A 25,324-nucleotide genomic window follows, 5' to 3' on the forward strand; every position below is an offset into this window, starting at 1 on the left:
TTTCTGTGAAAACAGAAAGGTAACTTTCTTCTGAGCCCTACAGTAGCAGAGATGTCTTATGTACATTGCTGTCTCTGATTCTGGGACTTAATACATATATATTTTTATATAAATAAACACTGGAAACTACTAGGGATCACTGGGGATTTAAAGGCAGAAGAGTAGACAAAGCTGCCCTCTTATGCAGCGTTATGCCCTTAACCATGTAATCAGGGAATTCAATTAGCTGCTTAAAACTGAGTTATAGAATTAAAGGGGAACCACACTGAAAGAAGCAATACAGATACAGAAAATTAAAGAAACCCAGAGAAGGAAAAAATCAGAAAGCTGTCCAATGAGTGCAAGAGTACAAATAAAACATCTGTACTTAGACATTTAAAATAGGCTTAGAAACAGAATCTTACATTTTTCAGTATTTAATTATTCAGCATAGACAGTGGAAGGATAAAAGAAAGACAGCTATGATCATACAGAATAAAAATAAAATGGTAAAATAAATACAGAAGGTAGATGTGGTTCAGAAAGTAAATAAGAAATAAAACTGATTTTTTTTTCCATCTGAAAGAGAGGAAATTTTGAAGAATTTGAGAAATACCCATTAGCTCTGGCTTATCTAGAATTAATTGATGAAACTCAAGATAATTTTGAGTTCTTCTAAAGAGAAATGGATTTTACTAGTTGATATGATTACATTATAGCTCTTTGCCACCAATAGCTGTTGAATAAGCATAGTAATAATAATAGTGTTTACAGGGTGCTTAGTATGTGCTAGACCTTTGGTCAAGATCCTTACCCTAACCCTGTTACCACTCATATTTCACAAATGAGTAAGCATTTGAAGTAAGTTGTTCAAGATGACACAGCTTAATGAGAGACAGAGCTAGAATTCAATCTCAAGACATTATGTTTCCAGAGTCCAAATTCCCAAACTCTGTGCTCTGCCGAAATTCTCCAGGTGACACAACCAAACGGGGCCGCACATCACCAGTTAGGGAGGACAACTGGAATTCCTGAAAGACAGGCTTCCCTGTCTTCTTTGGTAATAGATGGATGCTATTCTCTTAAGAAATGTGGGGCATTTACTTTTAAGAATTCAAGTTTTGAAGTAAGTCAGACAGAGAAAGACAAACACTATATTAACACATATATATGGAATTTAGAAAGATGGTATTGACAACCCTACACGCAAGGCAGCAAAGGAGACACAGACGTAAAGAACAGACTTTTGGACTCTGTGGGAGAAGGCGAGGGTGGGATGATGTGAGAGTAGCATTGAAACATGTGTATTACCATATGTAAAATAGCTGACCAGCAAGTTTGATACATAACGCAGGGCACTCAAAGCCGGTGCTCTGGGACAACCCAGAGGGATGGGATGGGGAGGGAGGTGGGAGGGCACATGTACATCTGTGGCTTATTCATGTTGATAGATGGCAAAAACCATCACAATATTGTAATTATCCTCCAATTAAAATAAATAAATTTTTAAAAACTTGATTAAAAAAAATAATTCAAGTTTGCTGTACCTGATTTAAATTAGGAAAGACTTATAGTTAGGGCAAGACAGGCATATAAACAACAATGACAATAAAAATCACCTCCAAAAATAAACCCAACATAATTCTTTAAACCTCATGTGAAGAGTTGACTCATTGGAAAAGACCCTGATGCTGGGAGGGATTGGGGTCAGGAGGAGAAGGGGACGACAGAGGATAAGATGGCTGGATGGCATCACTGACTTGATGGACATGAGTTTGAATGAACTCCGGGAGATGGTGATGGACAGGGAAGCCTGGCATGCTGTGATTCAAGGGGTTGCAGAGAGTCAGACATGACTGAGCAACTGAACTGAACTGAATTCTTTAAAAATTAAAACTTTGATCTTGTATATACTTCTAAAACATCTATTAAATATATTTGAGGAGTATTCTGGAGAATAAGAGTGAAAACAATGAATTCTTAAGTATTTAATTAAATGTGAAGAGAATTCTGCTGAATTAAGCCAGTGATTGGAAGCGATCTTACTTTTAATAGAGAGCACATTATTTACCTTGGTTTACAACCTCGAAAAGCCATTTAGTCTCTTTCTCAATTTCCTAATCTGTTCTAAAGTGATATAATTTATGGAATTTATGGAAGACTTAATGAGAACACACACAGGAGCCAAACAGTTATTGGAACTAATGCTGCCTGTCAGGTGAACTATTGTCTTTTGTGCTAAATTATAGTACTGAGCTGCATTTAATAGCTTTTACTCAAATACGAACCATATCATGAAAAAGCCTTCGAAACTAATATTATCAGTTTTACGATCACTTTCTATTTTTATCTTCACTTTCCCTGGTCTTATTCACGTTCCACTCTGACTTCCAAATCTCTCAATGTCAGCAGAGTCAGACTGTAGTTATACTTACAATTATAATTTTGACTGGAGGCCAACAAGCTCACAACACACACACACATTTATAGAAATAAAAGGAACTGAAAAGAATGCGGAGAACCATTTTTTCCTACTGTCACAGCTGTCGAATATAAAGATTTATATACTACCTATGTAAAAATTCTAAAGGCAGAAAAATTTAATCTACATTTTTAAAATGTTAAATCCTTTAGGTATTTTAAAGTCAATTACAAGTGGTTCCTTAATAAATGAATCTGCCTATAAATTGTCATATTCCTACAAAAATACAGCCAATATTCGATCATATATTGTAAATAAAGTAATTATTATATATAATATACAGTAATTATTATATATATACTAAAATAAAGTAATTACAGGAAGAATTCTTTGCTTTAGAGTATGTCTTGTAGGAGTTACTGTTCAGATACCTTGTTTTCAGGAATTTAAAACATGATCTAGTTTGTGTGTAACTTTTCAGGAACAGATTATTTCATAAGTGATTTGGGTTTTTTTTTTTTTTTTAAGAAGTAAACTTGCAGAAGACAAAGTCTAAAACATCAGAAGTACTTTTGAAAAAAATACTGAAAACCTAAGTGCAGAGTTGCTCAAACAAATCTGGAGACTTATCTAAACTACAAAGACTGACAATTTATGGGAAAAGAGAACAAATTCAGGCCATAGCTGAACTCTGAAATTCTGAACATCCCTGTGGTGAGAAATGACAAGTGCTGGTCACTGTCTTAGCAGAGAGGTCACAGCCATGGCAGCATCTGGCCCTGACCTTCCCTCAGAATAGATGTGTCATGAGTGTAAGCTGACAGGCAATATTTGTTTAAGAAACCAGAATATTTTAGGATGCTATCTTTCAAAACCTACTGTAAACATAGAGAGCTTTATAACCTAATATTTTTGTGACTGGGATATTATTGGAATTGAGACTATATTGCTAAATTCATAAAAACATTTATTTGTGCTCCCTAAAAAAACCCTAGATTTATTCAGAGGAATGCACTGTGATATTTTATGAGATGGCCATGCAATGAAATAAATTTGACTAAGACAGTTCAAACCAAGTTCACTGGGAGAAGGGCGGCAAAGAGAGGAAACTTTCATTCCTCTTACTTTTGTCAGATGAACTTATGATCCAAGTCATAGATTCTAAATATGTTCTTTAAAATCAAAGAGCAGAAATTTGTTTTTAGAATGTTGAAATACCTGAAAATAAAACAATTCTCCAGAGAAAGAGACTTTTATAAAAAAATATTATTTTCTTAATATCCTATAGGATAAATGTCATTTATTTAGTATTGCTAACATCAAGAAATAAACCAATGGAAAATCAGACAGTTTAGATTATCATCTGATATGACTTTTATGGAAATTAAAATCTGTGTATAATAAAAATTTTACTACTAAGATTATGGAAGATGAATGCTTTAGACATGAAACGTTATCTACCATCTTCATAAAAGAAAAATACTAAAGAGAAACTTGTCTCCTTAAATAGCATGTTAATTTTAGGTTTATTGAAAGTAGATGTCTTTTAAAATTGTTCTTATTAATTTAGAACCATAAAAGATTGGAATTTAAAATGAATTTACTTTTATTCCCTTTATCCGGTAGCTCAGGATAGCTATTTAAAATGCCATATTTAATTAAAAGGGACAATTAACAGTCTATATGAGTCCTTTCAAAAATAAAGGTGGGCTGCCTTCTCTCCATTTGTAATACATAATAAGCTCTGTCTTGGGAAGAGCTGTTGTAATCTTGGGAGTCTTTATTAACCCTTTCATCTTAGCTATGAAATTATTTCAATAAACTGTAGAGATGAACGACTCTGCTGAATGACTGATTTACACAGCGAGGGCAGTGTTTTTTAAAAGCATAATCTCTGGAATCCCAGGAGACACGTTTTTTTTTCCCTCTTCTTCCTTTCTCAATTTTTGTTCAAGAGAGATTTAATGTTTTTAGGTTGCTTCCTGAGTTTAGTTTGGTCTCAAAATGGCTGCAGGGCTTATAGTTCATACTTGTCAAAAATATTTCTAGAAATTCCTTAAATGAAATCTTGGTCATTTTCAAAGCCTGCTCTAATACTTCATTATAAACTTCCAGGCTACTAAAAAAGAAGGGTGCTTGAACTACAAACCATTCTCCTGGTAGAATGAAAACTCAATGTAGCTGTGAACTTAGAACAGTCTATCTTCTGGGGAAGGATAGGCCATTTCTATTTCCTTAGGATTTACTCCACTTGGATATCTGCAAAAACATCAGCTCTCAATTCTCAATCAGTTCTCAATATGATGAAGAGCAACCTTAATCTGTAGTTGTCAGTGACCAGTAGCTTCCAGTTAAAGAACCCATACCTGCTTCCACACACAGTAGCTATGGCTTTGAAACAACCAGACGCAAGTTGGTAGGAACCAGTGTAGCATCGGTCAATCGCCCAGTTGAAAAGATTTATTTGGTCAGGATTTAGTTCCAGTAGCAAGACGACAACCTCACAGCCAAGTTGATGAACCTGAATACATGGAGAAAAGCAATCCCTCATGTTTAATGAAAGACTATTCTAGGAAAGACACAACAATCGAGCTTAGTGAATGTAAACTGGGCCAAAGGAAAGTGAAGACTGAACATCCATCTTGATTAATTTTTATTCCACAAAAAGGTCTTTAAAAGGATGCAATATTGGAACTGGAAATTGAAATGTATAAACTAAATTTGAGTCACTGTCAGTCAATCATACAGGGTCCACCTCATTCTCTATTTTTAACTCTGAAAAGGTGACAGACTTCATTGGCAAATATTTAATACTTGAAAATATTTGTTTAAAATATTTTTGAACAATACATGTATTTGGTTTAAAAAATTAAATATATAAAAGGAAAGCCTTTATGCATACAAAATCTTTTACGGAAAAAGATCAGAGGAGTATGTTTATTAGGCTTGATTACTAAATACACTGTGTACACCTTAGCTGACAATCTTTGAGAAAGAAATATGCTATCAATAAACACTTTTTAATCAGACTTTCATATGAAAAGATCACCATGCTAAATAGAACAGGATCATTAACTGATGATTCTTGAAGCTACTGTTAAATACTGGATGGTTACATTCATCCAGGACAAGCCTGGTGTCTGGGGGCTATTTTCCCCTCAGAAAGTAACATTTTCCCACTTTTTGCTGAAGTTATTCATTCTCCCATCCATAGCAATAATATTGGAGAAGGAAAAATTATGACTTGTTTGTTCTTATGTTATAGGGTATGGGCCCAGAACTTTACTGTATATCAAAATTACTTAAAAAAAATTTTTTTTATTGGTGCATAGTTGGGTAAAGAAAGTAAAAGTGAAAGTTGCTCAGTCGTGTCCAACTCTTAGTGACCTCATGGGCTGTAGCCCTCCAGGCTCCTCTGTGCATGGGATTCTCCAGGCAAGAATACTGCAGTGGGTTGCCATTCCCTTCTCCAAGGGGTCTTTCCAACCCGGGTCTCCTGCATTGCAGGCAGATTCTTTACCATCTGAGCCACCAGGGAAGCCCTCCTCAAGAATAACCATTCTCCTGATTTCTGGGCTCTCCAAGTGATGTAGTGGTAAAGAATCTGCCTGCCAATTCAGGAAACACAAAAGACATGGGTTCAGTCCCCTGGTTGGGAAGATCCCCTAAAGTAGAAAATGGCAACTTGCTCCAATATTCTTGCCTGGAGAATTCCATGGACAGAGGACCTGGAGGTTGACAGTCCATGGGGTCACAAAGAGTCAGACACGACTGAGCACAGCATCCTGATTTCTACCACCACTGAATAGTCAGAGCTGTTCGAACTCTATCTAAATGGAATTATGGTATTAATATGTAATATATATAATTTTGTGTCTTTCACTCAATTTACGTTTAAAAGGCATCTACATTTATTTGTTTTCATTGTTGCATAATATTCTAATTCATGATTGCTCCACAATTTATTCATTCTACTACTGATGAACATCTGGGTTGTTCTAGCTCTTGACTTTGTAATACTGCTTTAAATATTTCTGTATATGTCTTACATTGCATGTACTGGATAATCTCTTTTGTAAAGTGCTTGTTTAATTCTCTTGTTCTTTTTTTTTTTTTTTATGAGTGTCTTTACCTTATTTATTTGTAGAGGTCCTTTATATATTCCAGATAAGAATTCTGTTGGTTCCATGTTGCAAATATCTTCTTTTACTCTACAACCAGCCTACTTACATTCTTAATGGTGTCTTTTGGTGAAGAGAAGTTATTAACTAGTCTTTCCTGATGGTTAGTAATTTTTGCATCTTGTTTAAGAAATCTTTCCCTAACTCCAGGGATTAAATTATCCTATTTTATTTTCTAGAAACTTTAATTTTTCAGCTTTCACATTTAAATCCACAAACTCCTTTTTCCCGTTTTTATCTTACATTGGCACACAGTTCAGTAACAGTGCTGTGTCAGTTTCAGGTGTACAGCAGGGTGACACATGTACACATACATATGTGTCTATTCTTTCTCAAATTCTTTCCCCATTTAGGTTATTACACAGTATTGAGCAGAGTTCCCTGTGCTATACTATAGGTCCTTGTTGGTTATCTATTTTAAGGATAGCAGTGTATACACGTTAATCCCAAACTCCCAAGCTATCCGTCCCTGTAACTCTTCCCCACTGGTAACTGTAAATTCATTCTCTAAGTCTGTGCACCTGTTTCTGTACAAACTGTTTCTTCTTTTTTACTCCTGCTATCTTTTTTTTTTTTTCCTAATCCATTGGCTATGATCTTTAGTATAATGTTGATGGAAGTAGTGAATGTGGGCTTCCTGGGTCATTCTAACCTCAGATAACACTTTCAATATTCACTGTTTAGTACAATGTTTACTATAGGTGTTTTTTTTAAAGATACCCTTTATCAAACTAAGTTTTTTTTATTCTTTGTTTCATTAGGAATTGCCCTCATGAATGAATGTAGAATTTTATTAAATGCTCTTTCTGCATCTTATTAAGATGATCAGAAGATACTTCCTTCCTGAGACTTTATTAATATAATTAATATACAAATGAATTGAAGAACATTTGAATATTAAAACAATCTTGCAGTTCTTGAATAATCCCAACTTGATCATGAGGAATCCTCTTTTTAACATACACTGAATTCAATTGTTTAATATTTTGCTTAAAGTTTCTATAACTATGTTCAAGAATGAATTTGCCTTTTAGTTGTCTTTATTATTAAATCCTTGTCACGTTTTAGTATGAAGGTTATGTGGGTCTCATAAAATATATCCAGATGTGTTTCCTTTCTATATGTTTTCTCCTTAAGGATTTGTATTAAATCTTTGTAATCTGTTTCTTAAGTGTTGAATTAATCCATAACGTCAACTGGTCCTAAAGTTGTCTTTGTGAAAACACTCTCATTTATAGATTAAATTTCTTTGCTACTTATCTGACTATTCAGATTTTCCATTTGTGCTGTGTTTTCCAGACACTTGTCTATTTCATCTAGAATGTCAAGTTTATTGGCACAAAGATGTTTATATGTTGTCTTATTTTTAGCATCTGTGGCATCTGTAGTAATGACCCTTTACATTTCTGAGGTTGATTGACACATGTCTTATCTTTTCTGATCAGACTTCCCATGGATTTACTAATTTTATTAGTCTTAACAAATTCAAGTTTTTGATTTAAATGTGCATTCTAGTAATTTTTCCTCTTTAATTAATTTGTACTCTTATCTCTATTATTTGCTTCAGTGTGCTTTTTTTGAGTGTGATATGCTTTTTCTAACTTCATGAAATGGATTCTTAGGTGACTGACCTCAGTATTTTTTCTTTCCAATATATGATTCATCCTAAGCAAGGCCTTATTTACAACCCACATGTTTAGTAAGTAGTGTTTTCATTATTCTTCAGTTAAAAATATTTTTCTTTCTATTTTTATGTATTCTTTAAATCACTGTATCTGGAAGAGTATGTCTTAACTATCTTTATTATCTATTACTAGCTTAGTGTCACTGTGATTAGAGAATACAGCCTGTGTCATTTCAATCATTTGAACTTTGTGGAGACTTGCTTTATGGCCTGGTTTATGGTCAACTTTGGTAAATGTTACTATGTTTTTTATTTTGATGCATCATAGTGTAATGTAAGCAACAAACAAGCCTACACTTCTGTGGCTAATGTGTGAAGAGACTGTGTTGTGAACAATGCTTAGACATGTCAGTACCAACTGAACCAAGACGAAACAATCAAGACATTTAGAACAATGTATTTTTGGCTAGTACTTACTCGTAAATCTTGACAAGCCAGAATGTTGTCAAGCCACTTGTATAGGTAGCCATCTGGGGAAAGGCCCACGTTGTCAAACACTGGGCCACAGCACAACACTGCTGACATTGCCTGAAAACAAAACAGAACACAACCTCCAAATGAGTCCTGCATGACTGAATGATGCGCAATTGACTTTAAAACACATACTACCAGATTTATAAACAAGGGTCTTTTAGAGCAATGCCAACCCACTCCAGTACTCTTGCCTGGAAAATCCCATGGACGGAGGAGCCTGGTGGGCTGCAGTCCATGGGGTCGCTAGGAGTCGGACACGACTGAGCGACTTCACTTTCACTTTCACTTTCACTTTCATGCATTGGAGAAGGAAATGGCAACCCACTCCAGTGTTCTTGCCTGGAGAATCCCAGGGATGGGGGAGCCTGGAAGGAGGCTATCTATGGGGTCTCGCAGAGTCGGACAGGACTGAAGTGACTTAGCAGGAGCAGCAGCTTTTAAAGCAGTTATGTCTACAAGATTTTAAAGTATTCCTTAGTAGATTCAATTAAAAAAAAGCCAGATTGCCAATTTTGTCTCTTTTTACAACAGTTAAAACCTGTAGATTGAACTCTGTAGACATGTACTTTTATAATAAATCTTTATAATGTATGGCTGAGATATTTAAAACAAAATGACCATTTCACAGGATTTAAAATAAGCTTACCTTCAGTGATTTCAAGTGAATGAATTCTGCCTATGATAAATACAGCTTTTCAAATTTCGTTTTGATGACAAATATTTGACCAATACACTGAACTCAGAAACTTAACAAATATTTGACTAATGCACTAAACTGGCAAGCCATGAAAAATGTGGAAATAGATAACTATGATTTTAATCAAAGCTAAAGAAAATGAAGAATATAAACTTTAGTTCCTTTGAGGTGGGGAGAAAGCAAGAGAAGGGAAGATCTTTTTTTTAATGAAAACTTTTTATCTTATATTAAGCTAGTCAATTAACAATGTTGTGATAGTTTCAGGTAGATAGCAAAGGGACTCAGCCATCCAGAGAAGGGAAGACCTTGAGTTACTCTCTAATCAATAGGTCCAAATGACTGTCAGGGCCATGGCTTATATTAGCTCCACTGAGGCAAAGGTGAATTCGACAGTTAGCAACTTCTGATATGTATGACACAGTCAACATACAATTAGTTTTCTAAAGGAAATTAAGCTGTAAGGAATCATGGTTCTGAAAATTTTCAACAGTCCTGGTAGTGTAGAAGCTTATTTCTGTGAGTCTTCTAGGATGGAAGGAGATTAAAAAGAGAATGCGGCCCTTCACGGGTTTTGAACATGAGGATATATATCTATATCCATATACATTTTAAATTGGAAGTTAACTGGCAAGGCAGCTACTTAAAGTGAAAGTCACTCAGTTATGTCTGACTCTTTGCAACCCCATGGACTATACAGTCCATGGAATTCTCCAGGCCAGAATACTGGAGTGGATGGCTATTCCCTTCTCCAGGGGATCTTCCCAGCCCAGGAATCGAACCCAGGTCTCCCACATTGCAGGCAGATTCTTTATCAGCTGAGCCACAAGAGAAGCCCAAGAATACTGGAGTGGGTAGCCTATCCCTTCGCCAGTGGATCTTCCCGACCCAGGAAATGAACCAGGGTCTTCTGCATTGCAGGCAAATTCTTTACCGACTGAGCTATCAGGGAAAAATAAGCAAAAACTAAGGTTTTCATACAGTAGAAACCTTTAGATAAAAATGGAACCTTGGAAAAGTTCTGCATTTTGAAATTATGAGCAAAATTGGAATATTTACATGGTTAAACAGCGATCTCTATTTTGTTCATGTGCAGATATTTTAGAATGTATAGAGTGTATAGATATTTACAATGTATAGAGTGAGGTTATTATTTATATAGGTGTATATACTTGATTTTTTTGCATGTGTGTTTGTATTTTACCATGTCATACCATATTATTTATTTTACCCTTATGTAAGGCATGGTTGTTTAAGGAAAGAGATCATCAATCTGACAAGTCCTTCACAAGGCAAAGGTGACCTACCTTTAACGCACAATACTGGTATCTTGTAATCTGATGATTTCTGTCACTGTAACGATCCAGGGGCGTGAACATAATGCTGAAGGGTCCTGCCCACTGGCTAAATAAGATGAAAAGATGATGCCTCAGGCTTTGCTGGGGGAAGAGAAATCTTCGGTGGTGAACTAGAGAGAAAACACAGGCTAAGAGTCTACTATACTGAAAAATACAGTGAATACAGTTGACATTGCTATTACGCATGATTCCTACGTTTTGGGGAAAGGAGTAATTTCATTTTCTAACTCAAGATTTCTTTAGGTAATGAAACATGGATTTAAACAGTCAAGCCTATTTTTCTTTCCTTTCCTAATGTGTCAGTCAACAGCATCTTGTCTCAGAGCAGGAAAACAGAAAATGGATTCCCAGACACTGTTTTCTAAGTAACATCTAGAAAAACTGCAACACCTTCCACTCAGCTACTCCTTACACAGTAAATGTTCTCTTAACTGCTGCTGTGTCTTTAGGAAGAACTGTAAAATACTATGTATAGACTGTCCGTTTCAAACAAAAATTCCTTAACTGAGGAAGTTAAATCATAATTTAGGGTCATCAAAAATGAGGAGAATTGGTAATAAAGTTTTACAACATCATAATGTTAAATCATAATGAAAAAGCAGAACAGATGATTTTCAGATTATATATGTCACAAAATTTTATAATTATGTCACAAAATTTTAATGACAGTAGTCTATTTTTACACCAAACTATTTTTATTCTCTTTTGCTTCTATTAGACGAAAATGCTTTAGACCCACTTTGTTCTATGAAAAAAATAACATAATATAATATTATTATAATTATAATATTAATACAATAATCAATAATATAATTTATTAACATATATAGAATTCTATATAATATGTGGATTGGATAGAATCAAGAGCATAAATATTGTTGAGATTATATGTTCACAGATGAGCAGAGTGAGAATGAAAAACATGAAGCCTCAAATGTTCCCTTTGAAATACTTTCTTCCTATAGAAATCACACAGGTTCATTTTCAGATGGGAACCAAAACAAAGAATAGAAATAATCATGAGCACAAAGCCAAATGCAATTCCTACTGTTCCTCTTCCAACTCTGTGCTGCATGCCCACAATCTGTTCAAGCATATCTTCAAGTATTTCCAAACAAATAAATGACCCATCCCAGACCTGCACACAGGCCAGTAGGTTCAGAGAGGAAAACACGGCAATGAGGACCACAAATGTCACTTCAAGCATGAAAGGTAATCTGCAGTGATGCATCGCTGTACCTGGAACACGCTGAATCAAGTTGGCAACCATGGCACTAAAATGTGCCCGGATATCTTTAAGAATTTCCACTTCTTTATCATTTTCAGCTTCTAAGAGCATGCGGGTCAGGTCCACGTATTCTAAGAACAAAGCTCCAAGGGCTAAAGTGTCCCGTTCTAAGGCTCCATTGGTGCTGGAACAAAAGGAAGCGAAACTTTTAGATGGTTAGTCTTGATGTCAAAGGAGTATATGCTTCACAGAAAATAAGCTTCACTGTCAAAACTCACGTGCTAAATTTGTTCTTGATGTATATGCAGTGTATATGAAAAGAAACCAAGCTCTTTTGGACCTTTCTAAGTAAAAGTTACAGGTCGTGTGTGTGTGTGTGTGTGTGTGTGTGTGTGTGTGTATAAAATAAAGAACAGCTAGCGGGAAGCTGCTATGTAGCACAGGGAGCTGAGCTTGGTGCTCTGTGATGACTGAGATGGATGGGATGCGGGAGGGGTGGGAGGCTCAAGAGGGAAGGGATGTATGTACATTTAGCTGATTCGCTTCATTATACAGCAGAAACTAACACAACATTGTAAAGCAATTATCCTCCAATTTAAAAAAAATCCTTTGATAAACCATAATGGAAAATAATATTAAGAAAAATAATGTGTGTGTGTGTATATATATGTATAATCAAATCACTTCACTACACAATAGGAATTAACAACATTGTAAATCACCTATACCTCAATAAAAATAAGGAGAAAAGAAAAGAGAAAGGAAAAAAAAAAAAACGGGCAAACACATCAGTTTAATGAGCAGAGTTCAGCTCAGTATAATTTCCTTCCTACCTGTCACTTATGACACCAGCATCAGCCAGAAGTTCAAAAATTCGAAGCAGCTGTAGCCTTAACAAGTCTCGCCGTTCTCGGCGTTTTTTGTTCTGTTTAGGAAGAAGTAATATCACTTATAAATGTGGACACAATAATGTCAACTCTGCTTTAAAAAAGAAAGATGTAATCTAGTCATTTTTAATTTTCTAAACACAAAAGACAAAAAAGTACTTTTTTTTGCTACCTAATCCTTAGAGAAATGCTTGTTATCACAAGCTATAGAGAAATAGATCACAAGTGGGTCAGTAAATATCTGAGCTGGAAATGTTGAGAGTCAACAAGCCTCATTTCCTGGAGGCTCCCAGACACAGCTGAAAAACTAAAGCATCAGAAAAAAGTGGAAAAGCACTCTGGACACTAACAGTCGCACCAAATCTGGTAACACTGTTCTTGTGCAAACCGCCAGGCTTCCGCTGGGAAGCTTGTATCTTATCTACTACAAGGGAAGCTTCTCTTTTAGTCTTACTCTGTTTAATTTCTTATTCTGCTGCATTATAAGTTTGTCCTTTTCAGAGTTCACTTCAAGGAAGATAATGTTGAAGAAAGAGCTTTATACACTAGAGGAAACAAATAATGTTCCTGGTTTCTCAGCTCCTTGTAAAAAAAAAAAAAATAACTGACTAAAATCCAAAATTCAATCTTAAAACTTTTGCAAAAAGACTATAATATTTTAACATACACATGATTATTTAGGTTCCTTTTCTTTCACAAGCTTAGGACTTAAAATCTTTTAAAGTGGGACCCAGATTATACTAAATACTCAAAGAAATAATGAAAATAACCAACATTAAAATAGTAAGATTCATTGTTAAAAGCATGTTAATATGTTCGTACTCTTGACAGCAAACCACTGGGTACGGTTTAAATTCACACTACTGTCCAGATAAACCAAGGCATTAATTATTCAAATTCAAAATCTTACCTCTGGCCTTCGTTCCAGAGCCTCTTTCATTAATGGATGAAGTTCTTCTACCAATTCTCTATGAATGAAAAAGGTCAGCATTTAGAATTCATTATTAATTGACACCAACTTTGTCACAATATATAGCCATTCAATACCCCCAAATCTGCTTTTTAAACTTTGCTTCTGACATCAAAATCTCCCCTGCCTTCCATTTCCCTGTCGCGTGGTGAGCTAGAAACAGGCAGCGGCCTGCACTTTGTATAACCAGTCTTACCCCAGTGCTATGTGTAAAATTTGGACTCACTACACATTTGTTGACTTGATTTTGATTTAATATTCTGGAGACTCTATGGCAAAAACCCCTACCTGAACAATTAAGTCAACAATATTTTGTGTTTACTAAATTCAAAGCACTTTCTCACAGGCTGTGGGAATGAAGATTAATAAATTTTTTAATTCAATTAGAGCAAAAGAAACAGATGCGATGACTATGGTGCCCCTTTTGGAATCTGTGCTCAGGGGACTGTCTTAAGAGTTCGTTTTAAAATGAGGTCTTTTGGGAATTTCAGAGATAAACTCTTTTATTTGAGCTAGATGATGAATGCACTTTTTGGCAAGTATTTCAGTACTGAGGTGCTCATCAAAACCTTTTCTCTTGTGTAGTAAAAGTAAACAAATTTTTTCATATCGATACATGTCTGATATTACATGTATACACTTCCATCTGTTCCCATTTGATCAAATTCTCAGCTTTATACCCACTAATCAGCTGTTGTCTTTAGAAACTAACTGCTTTGTCGTAACAGACAGCATTAGGAGGTCTAGCCTGTGGCTAGGTACTTTGTCCATAATCTGCTCCATGTTTGAAAAATCTTGTATTTCCTTGCAGAATATTTTGTACTATTATTAAACACAGGGAAATCCAAGGAAGGTAAACTATGGCATTCTCTCCTGACAAATAGAAATCCTGCATCTCATTCCAGATTCCTCCAATACAGATGCTAGAATTTCTCCATCAAAGAAATGGAAATAACACTAATAGTCAGTATTACTAAATAACAGGAACAGTCTCCTCATCTAATAGCAATCTTTATGAAACATTTACTATGTACATTTTTACATTTAATGCCCTCAATAAATCTGTACAATAGATTCTATAATTATACCAGTTTTTTAAAATTAGAGAGATACAATTTATTTTTATTTATTGTAACAATTTTACCAGTAAGGGCACTGAGACATTGATTTTTCTGCATCCAGGTGGCTGGTAAATTGCATCATCTTTCCTGTTCCTAGGAATACTGAGAGGGTAAGATGTGCAAAAGAGCCTTAGGTTCTTTGAGAAAGACATTAGGTGATTGTTTTTACTATCCTCTTGTAGTATTTCTATATGACGCACTGTCTTAACTAATCAATCAATAAGTAGTAAAACACTGGTTAACTGGCACCCAAATAGTCAGAACTCAGTTACATTTTTAAAGGATAAAATCCGAGTGTATACTGTAATATATTTTTCAGTCACTCCTAAAATGTCTCATTAATCTTTATTTTTCCAATAAATTTCTCACAGATGCTTGGAGCTTTCCATTTTCTGTGTACATCAAAAACTTAGATTTTTTTTTTGTCCTTATAGGCTTTTATTGGCAAATAAAATTATGAGAGGCAGCCTAAACTAACATTTTATGAGGATTCTTTGAAAATGCTTTGACACTGCCTTAGATGAAATGGTTATTGGATTAGAGGAATCCAGACAGTGAGACACGGCGGTTCTCTTAAGGCAGATACATCATCTTATAGAAAGACTAGCATGTGTGACATGTCACAGACACCCCTGAAAATATTCTCTCGATGATCAACCTTTGAGAGTCTGTTGTTTGAGTGGTTGATGAGCAGACTCTCACTATTTTGATGTTACGGCCTCTGAACAGTCTAGCTAACTGGGGACTGACATTGACTTCATTAAAAGTTTAAACTTCATTTAAAGTTATCTAAAACAAAGCGTGTATGTGAGAGAACATCTGAAAGGTAAAATCAGAGTTGCAATGACTGAAAGTGAAATTTGAGGCAATCACAATGTCACATGCATAAAAACCCACGAGGACATAAAGGGAACCGTGCAAAGCCTGCAGCCTCTCCAGGCACACACCAACACGCAAACTCAAACTTGAATTGGAAGCAGTAACCATGAGAGCAGGAGTATATACAAATTCAGAACAAGATTACCATACCTGAAGACAAGGGAATTTGTCCTTCCAAATCCTAAAACTAAGGATTCTGTGATCTCAATGCCCTCAAGTCTCATCAAAGGCACCAACTGCTTTAACAGAACGCCCACCGACGGGGTGCCTATGGCCTGAAACAAGTTGATGAAAAGTGAAAAAGAGGTAACATGATAACTGAGGCTTCCTTTAACCAAATGATGATTCCATTATAACAGTTTTCAAGTACTGAACCACATCCCAAGGCACTGCCATCATTTCAGGAAAAAAAACACGAAAATTTAAAAACAACACAATGAATGCAATTTTCACCTGGAACAAAAAATCTAAAGAACATTCTTATTATAACAGTCTTCTTTAAAAAAAAAAAAAAAAACTATTTTTTTTTTTTTTTTTTTTACCACTGAGCCACAGGGGATCTCAGCATTGAAACATGTACATTACCACATGTAAAACAGATGACCGGTGCGAGTTCAATGCATGAAGTAGGGCACCCAAAGTCGGAGCTCGGGGACAACCCAGAGGGACAGGGTGGGGAGGGAGGCGGGAGGGGCGTTCAGGATGGGGGGAGGACACATGTATACTTGTGGCCGATTCATGTTGATGTGTGACCGAAACCATCACAATATTGTAAAGTAATTACCTCCAATTAAAATCAATTAATTGAAAACACAACTGTGTAAATCCACAAAACCATCTGTAACAATATAATTTAATCAAGACCCAGGATAAAGGTGAGTACTCGATGAGGCGAGAGAGAAATGCGGTATGTGGGACACCAAGCCTCAGGGCACTGATAAATACCAGTGACTCTACGATTTCCAGCAAGTTCCTTAACTTCCCTTTATTTTCAGTTTCTCAATTGTCAGGGGAGGAATAATAAATTATTCACACAAACACGCAATGGAATTTAGAAATGTGTAGGATGAAAACTCTGACCCCATATACTCCAGATGGCAGGCACAGTGCAACATGCACTGTGAACTCTAGACAAACAAGCTAAAAAAAAACCTTACAGAATAATTCTTCTGAAGCATGTCATGTCACCTTGTTATCGTAGCTCACTGTACCATCAGGTGTCGTGGCCATTATTTCTGGAGTGGAGGCTCGCAAGTGTCCCGGGCTCATAATACTGGGTTTTGCAACTCCAAAACAAAGAATAAGGTAATTTCTCCACAACATAACGTAGTTGTCTCCGCTGCCGGCCGTGCTGGTTTTCTTGGCATTAATTGGGCTACTAGAAATGTGGGGTCAAAAACAAGAGGGAAAACTAAGTTCTGGATTTTAAGGTGTCACTTATTCAACAAAGATGCTGGGAAGGGCCCCAGTTGAGTTGAACAATTACCTGGCCAGGACTGTCTGTCTGGACAGGGAACGTCTCTATTGGTTGGAGAGTTGAATAGAACTTACTACCGTTTCAACCAGTAAGAGGCTGAGATTCTATAGTCAGATAATCACACTGACGATTAAGGGAGGGGAAAAACTAGCTCCAGACATGAACTTTTAACCTGTTTTTACTCAACACTAAGAATTCTGTAGTAGGATGTTCAGAAACTCCTACATGGGCAGGGGGGTTCTTAACCACTAGCGCCACCTAGGAAGCCCTGTTCAGAAGCTAGAGGATTCTATCCCGATCTCTAACATAAAATGTAAAAGGGGGAAATGACGGTGAAACAAGCAGAACAGAGGGAAGCGCAGGGGCCCCTTACTTCGGGTCCACGAGGGGCATCACGGACTGCAGCCGCGTGAAGGCGTAGGGCCAGGCGTAGCTGAGGGCGGTGGGGCAGTGCTTGGGCAGGTTCTCCTGCCGGAGGAAGCTGAAGAGGCAGAGCACCCAGGGGTCCTTGACAGACTGGGCGAAAATCCAGACGTGGGAAGGGCTCTTCACGTCGTAATGGCTGTTGACCAGGACAGCGTTCCACTCCACCAGCCACTGCAGGTCCACGCTGTGGGTCAAGGGTAGGGTTGCCTGCAGGTGTAAGAAGCAGGCTATGATGCGATGCTGAGCTGCACGGTCCGTGTCCTCGCGGACCCAATGCCTCTTCCTCCACAGTGCTCTGCCCGTCTACCCCTGCCTCGGGCCCAGCTTGGAATCTCAAACACCCCTTCCACGGCACCCCCGCCACGCCAGACCTGGGCTTGCGGTCATGGTCATTCCTACGTGAGGCTATGGGTAGCAGAAGTGGTGTTTCAATGTCACAGAGCCCTGCACACTAGTACCCAGGAGCTGACCACTAAATACTTGTCAAGCAAATATACGACATTAGTTAAACTTAACCACAGATGTGCCAATTTGCATTTCTGAAAAGCTACTAATCTCTGAGATTTGTGTGTTATTACCTCTGTAATTAGGCTTTTTGGTTTTTTGTTTTTTGCTGCGCCCTGCAGCATGTGGAATCTTAGCTCCTCAACCAGGGATTGAACCTGTGTGCCCTGCAGTGGAAATTCAAGAGTTCTGACCACTGGACCACAGGTAAGTCCTTGTAATTAGTGTGTTTTTTTTTTTTTAAGTCATGATTTTTGTTTACCTTTCCATCAGTCAGCTCAGTTGTGTCTGACTCTTTGCGACCCATGGACAGCAGCATGCCAGGCCTCCCTGTCCATCACCAACTCCCAGAGTCTACCCAAACTCATGTCCATTGAGTAGGTGATGCCATCCAACCATCTCATCCTCTGTCATCCCCTTCTCCTCCTGCCCTCAATTTTTCCCAGCACCAAATGAGTTAGCTCTTTGCATCAGGTGGCCAAAGTACTGGAGCTTCAGCTTCAACATCAGTCCTTCCAGTGAATATTCAGGACTGATTTCCTTTAGGACGTACTGATTGGATCCCCCTGCAGTCCAAGGGACTCTCAAGAGTCTTTACTTGGACTGAAATACCTTCCCTATGGCTTAGGGAGATGGCTACATGTAATCCCTTTTACAAAGGGCATTTTACTGATGCTTTTTTGAGGTTAAGATACCTACTTATTTTTGTCCTATGATGTCAAGCCAGAATACATTCTAAAACCCTTTGAAAGGTGCATGCTACGTTAGTGCAAAGCACTTTGGTCCTGTCCGACTCTGTGCAACCCTGTGGACTGTAACCCACCAGGCTCCTCCTCCTCTTGCCTAGGATTCTCCAGGCAAGAATACTGGAGTGGGTTGTCATTTACCCCTCCTGGGGATCTTCCCAACCCAGGGATCGAACCAGTGTCTCTGATGTCTCCTGCATTGGCAGGTGGGTTCTTTACCACTAGTGCCCAAAAGATACCTGTATCTATATTTAATATCTATACATATAGGTATATATTTACATACTGATAACACACAGTTTCATGTATTTCATTCTCTTTTAAGTCCAGACTATCAAACTTGAGGAAAGTTTCAAATAATCTAGCTGCTGGGCCAGGAGATAGAATTGCTATTATATCTGTCGGGCACGTAAAGTGCTCCATTTTACCTGCAGGGTCTCTGAGCTCCCATGGAGCAGAGGGGTGGCCAGTGGCCTCCATGGTTAATGGACCGAAGAGGCATAGCTTCGGCTTCAAAGCCCGAGACTTAAGGCTCCAACACTGGCTCTGCCCAACGCCAGTGCCCTGGGAACATCTCTGAACCCCCCAGAGTCTGTCTGCTTAATTTATGACCTGGAAATGACAGTGCTGACCTCACCTAGTTTTTAAGTAAATGACACGAGATGAGGGATGTCAAACCCTTGCACAAAGCAGGCGCTGTTTCCCCCCATGCCTCTGCTCCCCTTTCTGTGCATCTTCTCACATGCGTCCCTGTTGACCTGGCCACCCCGGCTCAAGATTTAGATTCTGACAAACACAGAACAAAACCACGTGAACAGAATATGATCTGAAGGGAAACAAGATAAGTATATAAAACAATTACACCTGATGGTATTATTTCGTGTAAAAGCAATCTGAATTTCCAGACGAAGAGGTGGTGGTGGTTGTTGTTTGGTCCCTAAGTTGTGTCTGACTGTGTGTGAACCCGTGGACTGTAGCTTGCCAGGCTCCTCTGTCCATGGGATTCTCCAGGCAAGAATACTGGAGTGGGTTGCCATTTCCTTCTCCAGGGAATCTTCCCAGCCAAGGGATCAAACCCAAGTCTCCTGCACTGCAGGCAGTTATTACCACTGAGCCACCAGGGAGGGAGCACTATTTAGTGGTAGCATTATTCAGTATTACTGTTAAGGTTTGCACTGCTTGGCTAATAGTTTTAGTAATTTCACTAGTTTTAGTAATTACTGTTAATATTACAACCACAAGCAAGAACAGGGCTACTAAAAATAGGGACCTCTGTTCAATCTCAGTTAGAAAAGCGCACAAATTTATTTATAGCTCTTTGTCAAATATGCTTCTCTTCATTTATAATTATTTGCCTGGAATACACAAGGGGCATCAGCAATGTCAATTCTACAGATCCGCTCTGCCTCCCTTCAGTCATTTACCTAAAATCAATCCAAGTCTCATTACTGTGTTATACTGATTTTTTTAAATCAAGTAATTAAAATCCATTTTACTTTCCCTTCTACTTGATCAGAAATTAAAAATTTGCCAATATGTGCTTTAAAACAAAGACTGTCCAATAAGAATTAATTTAAAAAAATAAAATAAGACAAAGAATGTATTTGTGTAGCAGCTTGTGTCAAGCTCTATTATGCTCAGAGTTCAGATATGGTCAAGTTCGGGCCCTAACATACTATGTAACTATGGCCTCATCATTTTTGAGTTTCTATTCAAAAAAGAGAATAACTGTGAAAGCATCTTGTAAATTGTAAAACACATTAATATAGGCTATATAGAGCTTTAAGTGTAATAAATAAAACCAATAAATTTTTTAAAGGATCCTGAGAAATTTCTGAAGTTTCAGTCTGCAAAATTTGTATCCATCTTCCTCAGATTCAAATTCTGTTATAAATAAAGTTTTTATTTACTTGGCTGCTCCAGGGTTTAGTTGCAGCATGTGGTATCTAATTCTCCAACCAGGATCCAACCTGTGCCCCCTGCATTGGGAACGCAGAGTCTTAGCCACTGGACCACGAGGGAAGTCTCACAAATTTTCCTTTAAATTTATCTGAAGGTCTCCAGAACTAGTATCTAAAAAACTAAGTCTTGTTTTCCTAAGCACATCTGTGTCAGTCTATTAACCTGACATAAAACCCCAGAATTCTTCTACATAGTTTTTTTCTTCATATCTCTTTTCCAGAGAGGCCCAGAGCTTATACTTAATGATTATCAGCAAGCAGGATCAAATGTGTACTTACTGAATCCGAAACTGCTACATGAATAAAACTTTCGAGGATGGAGGAACTTAGCTGATCCATGACATCAATCATAGGTCTGTCATCGTCCTGTACAGAAGGGAGGCGATTAGTCTCCATGGGAAAATGAGCCCTTCCACCCTCCCCACCGCCTTTGTCCAGCACAAGCAGCAGAACAGCTTGCAAGGTAGTGATAAGGCTTTTCGCACAGAAAAGTGAGTGCCGAGGTGTGAAAGGTAGGGGGTAAAACTCCCTGCGGTTCTGAGTTTAGTCTTACAAGCTTCAGAGGAAGAAAATTAGAGCTCCAATTTGACCTCGTACTGAAAAAGACACTTCAATTTCAAAAACTCATGTACATACACTTAATGAGACTGGAATCTAAACCTTAGGATCACACCTTATTCACTAAAGTGTTCAGGTCGTCATTAATTTTAAGGAATGCAAAAGCCACGAGAGTATGCTTTGCCAGACCATGATAAGGCTACATACTTAAGTCACTGATCTGCTAAAATAACATTAACTGTTGACTATGATTGAATTTCAGTCCCAAAGAAAGTGCACCGGAGACGGACCGCACCCTCTCTGCGGTCCCTATGTTGGGCACAGCTATTTGGTAAAAGAAGCAAACTGGGAAAAAAGCACAAGAGAAAACATCTTACAGGAAATTCTTCTACATGAATAGTGCTTATACACATGAACATGTGTATATTTGCCATTTTTAATATAGAGAGGCTCAGAAATATGAAATCATTTAATTAGAACCCTTATAGGAAAGCTTCGGAATGTCCTTACTTGGAATGTCCTCATTCATACTTGCATATGAATGAGAATGATTTCAAAAAAGTTGTGGCTGAAAAAAACAAACAAAAAAACAACCAAGCTTACGGATACAGAGAACAGATTAATTGGTTCCCAGGGATTGGGGGAGGGGTGGCAAAATGGGAAAAGGAAGAAAACAGTTATAAACTTCTGGCTATAAAATCAATAAGTCACACAGATGTAATATACAACATGGCAACTAGAGTTAACAAAACCATATCGTAAATTTAAAAGTTTCTAAAAGAGTAGATCTTAAAAGTTGCCACAAGGAAAAAAAAATCCTGTAGCCGTGAGTGGTGACGGATGTTAATTACTTGTTGTGGTGAACGTTTCACAATATAAACAACTATGGAATGCTGTACACTTGAAACAAATACTGTTGTATGTTGCTCGTATCTCAATAAAAATTTTTACCTAAAAAGACCAGCTGTGGCTGGTTAAAGAAAGCACCATATGAGAAGCATACTTAACACAGCTTGCTGAAGTAGCAAAGAACCTGGGCTTTAGAGGCATATATAAATATGGTTTTCAATTCTAGCTCTGCCACATCCTAGCTGCTGATTTTAGGTATGGCATTTAACCTCCCTAAACGTCACTCTAAGAATCTGTGCAATGGGAACAAAAACAGTATTGATTCTCAGGTTTTTGTGAGGTTATACCTGAGGTTATTCTCAGGTAATTATTAGCCTCACAATAATAATTATCATTATTACTATAGAGACTTAATGAAGGTTTATCGAAATACACCATGTCCTAAGAGATCCATTCACGAGATCCCAGAGATGTCCTAAAACACATCAGAAAGCTTGCTGTAGAAATGTGAACAGAAAGGACTGGGATACATTTGAAAATATTTTGTAAAGACAATGATCATTTTAAAACCAAGATTAGTGATTAAGAACAAGAAAATGGAAAGTAGCATTCTTCTAAATAAGCATGTGAAGTATGTCCTTCTTTCATCAATTTATGGATAGGGTTTGGCCACCTGTGCCAAAAGGCAATGAACCTTAACCTTACCCCTTAACCAAAACAAGGGCGTACAGCACTTGACCGAGTGCCGAAGAACAGCTGGAGACAATCATTAATTAACTAATTAGCTCATTTCTCTTGTCTCAAGAGGACATGCTTTCTTGTGATGCCATTTTTGTATCACTATTGAGATTAAACAACTTTCAGTAAGATAGAATGTTTGATACTTTGCTCATTCTAAACTGGAATGCATTGTTTTAGTTCATTCTCTACTATAAATGTAATAACAACTTAATTCTATGTACTCTGAACATTATGAAAGAAAATGTTCTGTTACTGAATCATAAGATTCACTTCTTCCCAAAGCACCATCACGTAGAAAATCAGGAATGGTCTATTCTATTGCCCACAGAATATATAACTTAGTTCCTGCAGATCAAAAGTACGATTTCACAATTAAAAACCCACCCTCTTTCAAAAATTATTTGTTGACATCATGTGACATGAAAGTACATAAAATAGTAATGCATTCTTTACAGTTTTTACACTTTGAAACTGTTGAAAGATATGAATTGGAAAATTCAGAAAAACAATCCATACCTCAGGCTGACCCAGAGCGACAAATAAAGCTCGAATTTCCTTGAGTATTAAAACAGACAGTTTGCGTGTGGCCACCTGGAAACTGCAGAGTAAAACCAAGGCAAAACCTTCCACAGCATGGAGCACACTGCAGTGGGGACCTCGCTCCGACTGGATTCGGTGGCTGGAGCCATTGGCAATTAGCTGTCGCACAATGAAAAAAAAATTCTATGTTCAGAAAAACAACAGTGGAAGAAGTCGCCACTCTTCTATGTACGTCTGGCACATTTGACCTTGTAATACTAACATAAATTACACTGGTTTAGAACCAGACATGTCTATGAATTCATTATTATTCATGAAATATCACAGATCCCTTTTTGTTTTCAGATCACTTACTACTTTGGAATACCATCAACCCTCTGGTAGTTCTAAAAAGGAATACCTTTTCAAAGACTATTAGTAAGAATAAAAACCACTTCTATCCACACCATTTGAGATGACCCTATATATTTAAAGTGACCTAATTTGGTTTTACTTAAATTCTCTATAGCGAATTCTCTATTTTAGTTAATTAAATTGAAGTTTCAAACGTTGACTTTCTAATCAGATTTGGTGACCTGTTTTCATGTTAGTTTTTAATCTGGGTTTTGCACGTTAAGGAGAAGGGTTCTGAAACTTCCCAAACCAACTGAGTCTAAAACAAGAGCAAGCAGACAACAGGGCAGATTCCGCCTTCATTTCCAGCTTCCTTTTATAAGCATGTGCAACCCTTGTTTTCCTCCTTGTCATCTTTCGGCGAGTATAGGACACAAGGATGGAGATATGCCCTGAACCTGCTCTCTGAGGTCAGCCCATCTGGGATCTAAATATTCTCATACTTCCTGAGCCTTGACATTCCTCAGACCCTCAGTTAAGCTCTTCTGCAGCCAGACAGTTCCTCTATGGGCTCATTGCCAGTGCCAAGTCATGCTGCCTGGGTTCTCCTCTGATTACACTCCTCCTCAGTGTAAATGAGGAATGCTCTTCAAAATGTTATCATTATTTTTTACCATTCAGGTTTGAGGCATGAAAGAATAAAGAAACCACAAGCCTACTTTCTTCTCTGGATAGTGGAGAAAGCAACTAATTTGTGGCTGACTAAGGAAATCCAACCAGTCCATTCTAAAGGAGATCAGTCCTGGGTGTTCTTTGGAAGGACTGATGCTAAAGCTGAAACTCCAATACTTTGGCCACCTCATGCGAAGAATTGACTCATTGGAAAAGACTCTGATTCTGGGAGGGACTGGGGACAGGAGGAGAAGGGGACGACAGAGGATGAGATGGCTGGATGGCATCACCAACTCGATGGACATGAGTTTGAGTGAACTCTAGGAGTTGGTGATAGACAGGGAGGCCTGGCGTGCCACAATTCATGGGGTTGCAGAGAGTTTGAGTCACGACTGAGCGACTGAACTGAGGGACAAAAGAAACCAGTGGGCAGCTAACTTTTATATATCCGCATCCACATCTAACCCTATATCCATATTCATATCTATATCCGTATCTGCTTTAGATTCATATCCACATCAACCTCTATAATGCACATCCAACTCCATGTTTATACTCATATTAATATGCCTTAGACTCATAGCCATCTCTGCTCTAGATTCATATCCATATCTACCTCTATAATCCACTCCATCTCTAT

The 25,324-nt window shown here is 37.5% G+C and overlaps 1 protein-coding gene across 1 annotated transcript in view; it reads right to left on the minus strand.

Annotated features, from left to right (window-relative positions):
- The window catches only part of FRY (FRY microtubule binding protein), a 250,254-nt gene that overhangs the window by 82,682 nt on the left and 142,248 nt on the right, over positions 1-25,324 (minus strand). Inside the window, exons 19-29 of the mRNA XM_061434828.1 lie at positions 23,656-23,838; positions 21,271-21,357; positions 17,728-17,987; positions 17,066-17,255; positions 16,028-16,152; positions 13,818-13,875; positions 12,854-12,945; positions 12,032-12,204; positions 10,742-10,902; positions 8,684-8,794; positions 4,768-4,922 (exon numbers count right to left, since the gene is read on the minus strand). Coding sequence (XP_061290812.1) covers positions 4,768-4,922; positions 8,684-8,794; positions 10,742-10,902; positions 12,032-12,204; positions 12,854-12,945; positions 13,818-13,875; positions 16,028-16,152; positions 17,066-17,255; positions 17,728-17,987; positions 21,271-21,357; positions 23,656-23,838 — 1,595 coding nt within the window. The remainder of the gene's footprint in view (positions 1-4,767; positions 4,923-8,683; positions 8,795-10,741; positions 10,903-12,031; positions 12,205-12,853; positions 12,946-13,817; positions 13,876-16,027; positions 16,153-17,065; positions 17,256-17,727; positions 17,988-21,270; positions 21,358-23,655; positions 23,839-25,324) is intronic.

Source organism: Bos javanicus, chromosome 12 (assembly GCF_032452875.1).
Source record: "Bos javanicus breed banteng chromosome 12, ARS-OSU_banteng_1.0, whole genome shotgun sequence".
NCBI classification, from domain to species: domain Eukaryota; kingdom Metazoa; phylum Chordata; class Mammalia; order Artiodactyla; family Bovidae; genus Bos; species Bos javanicus.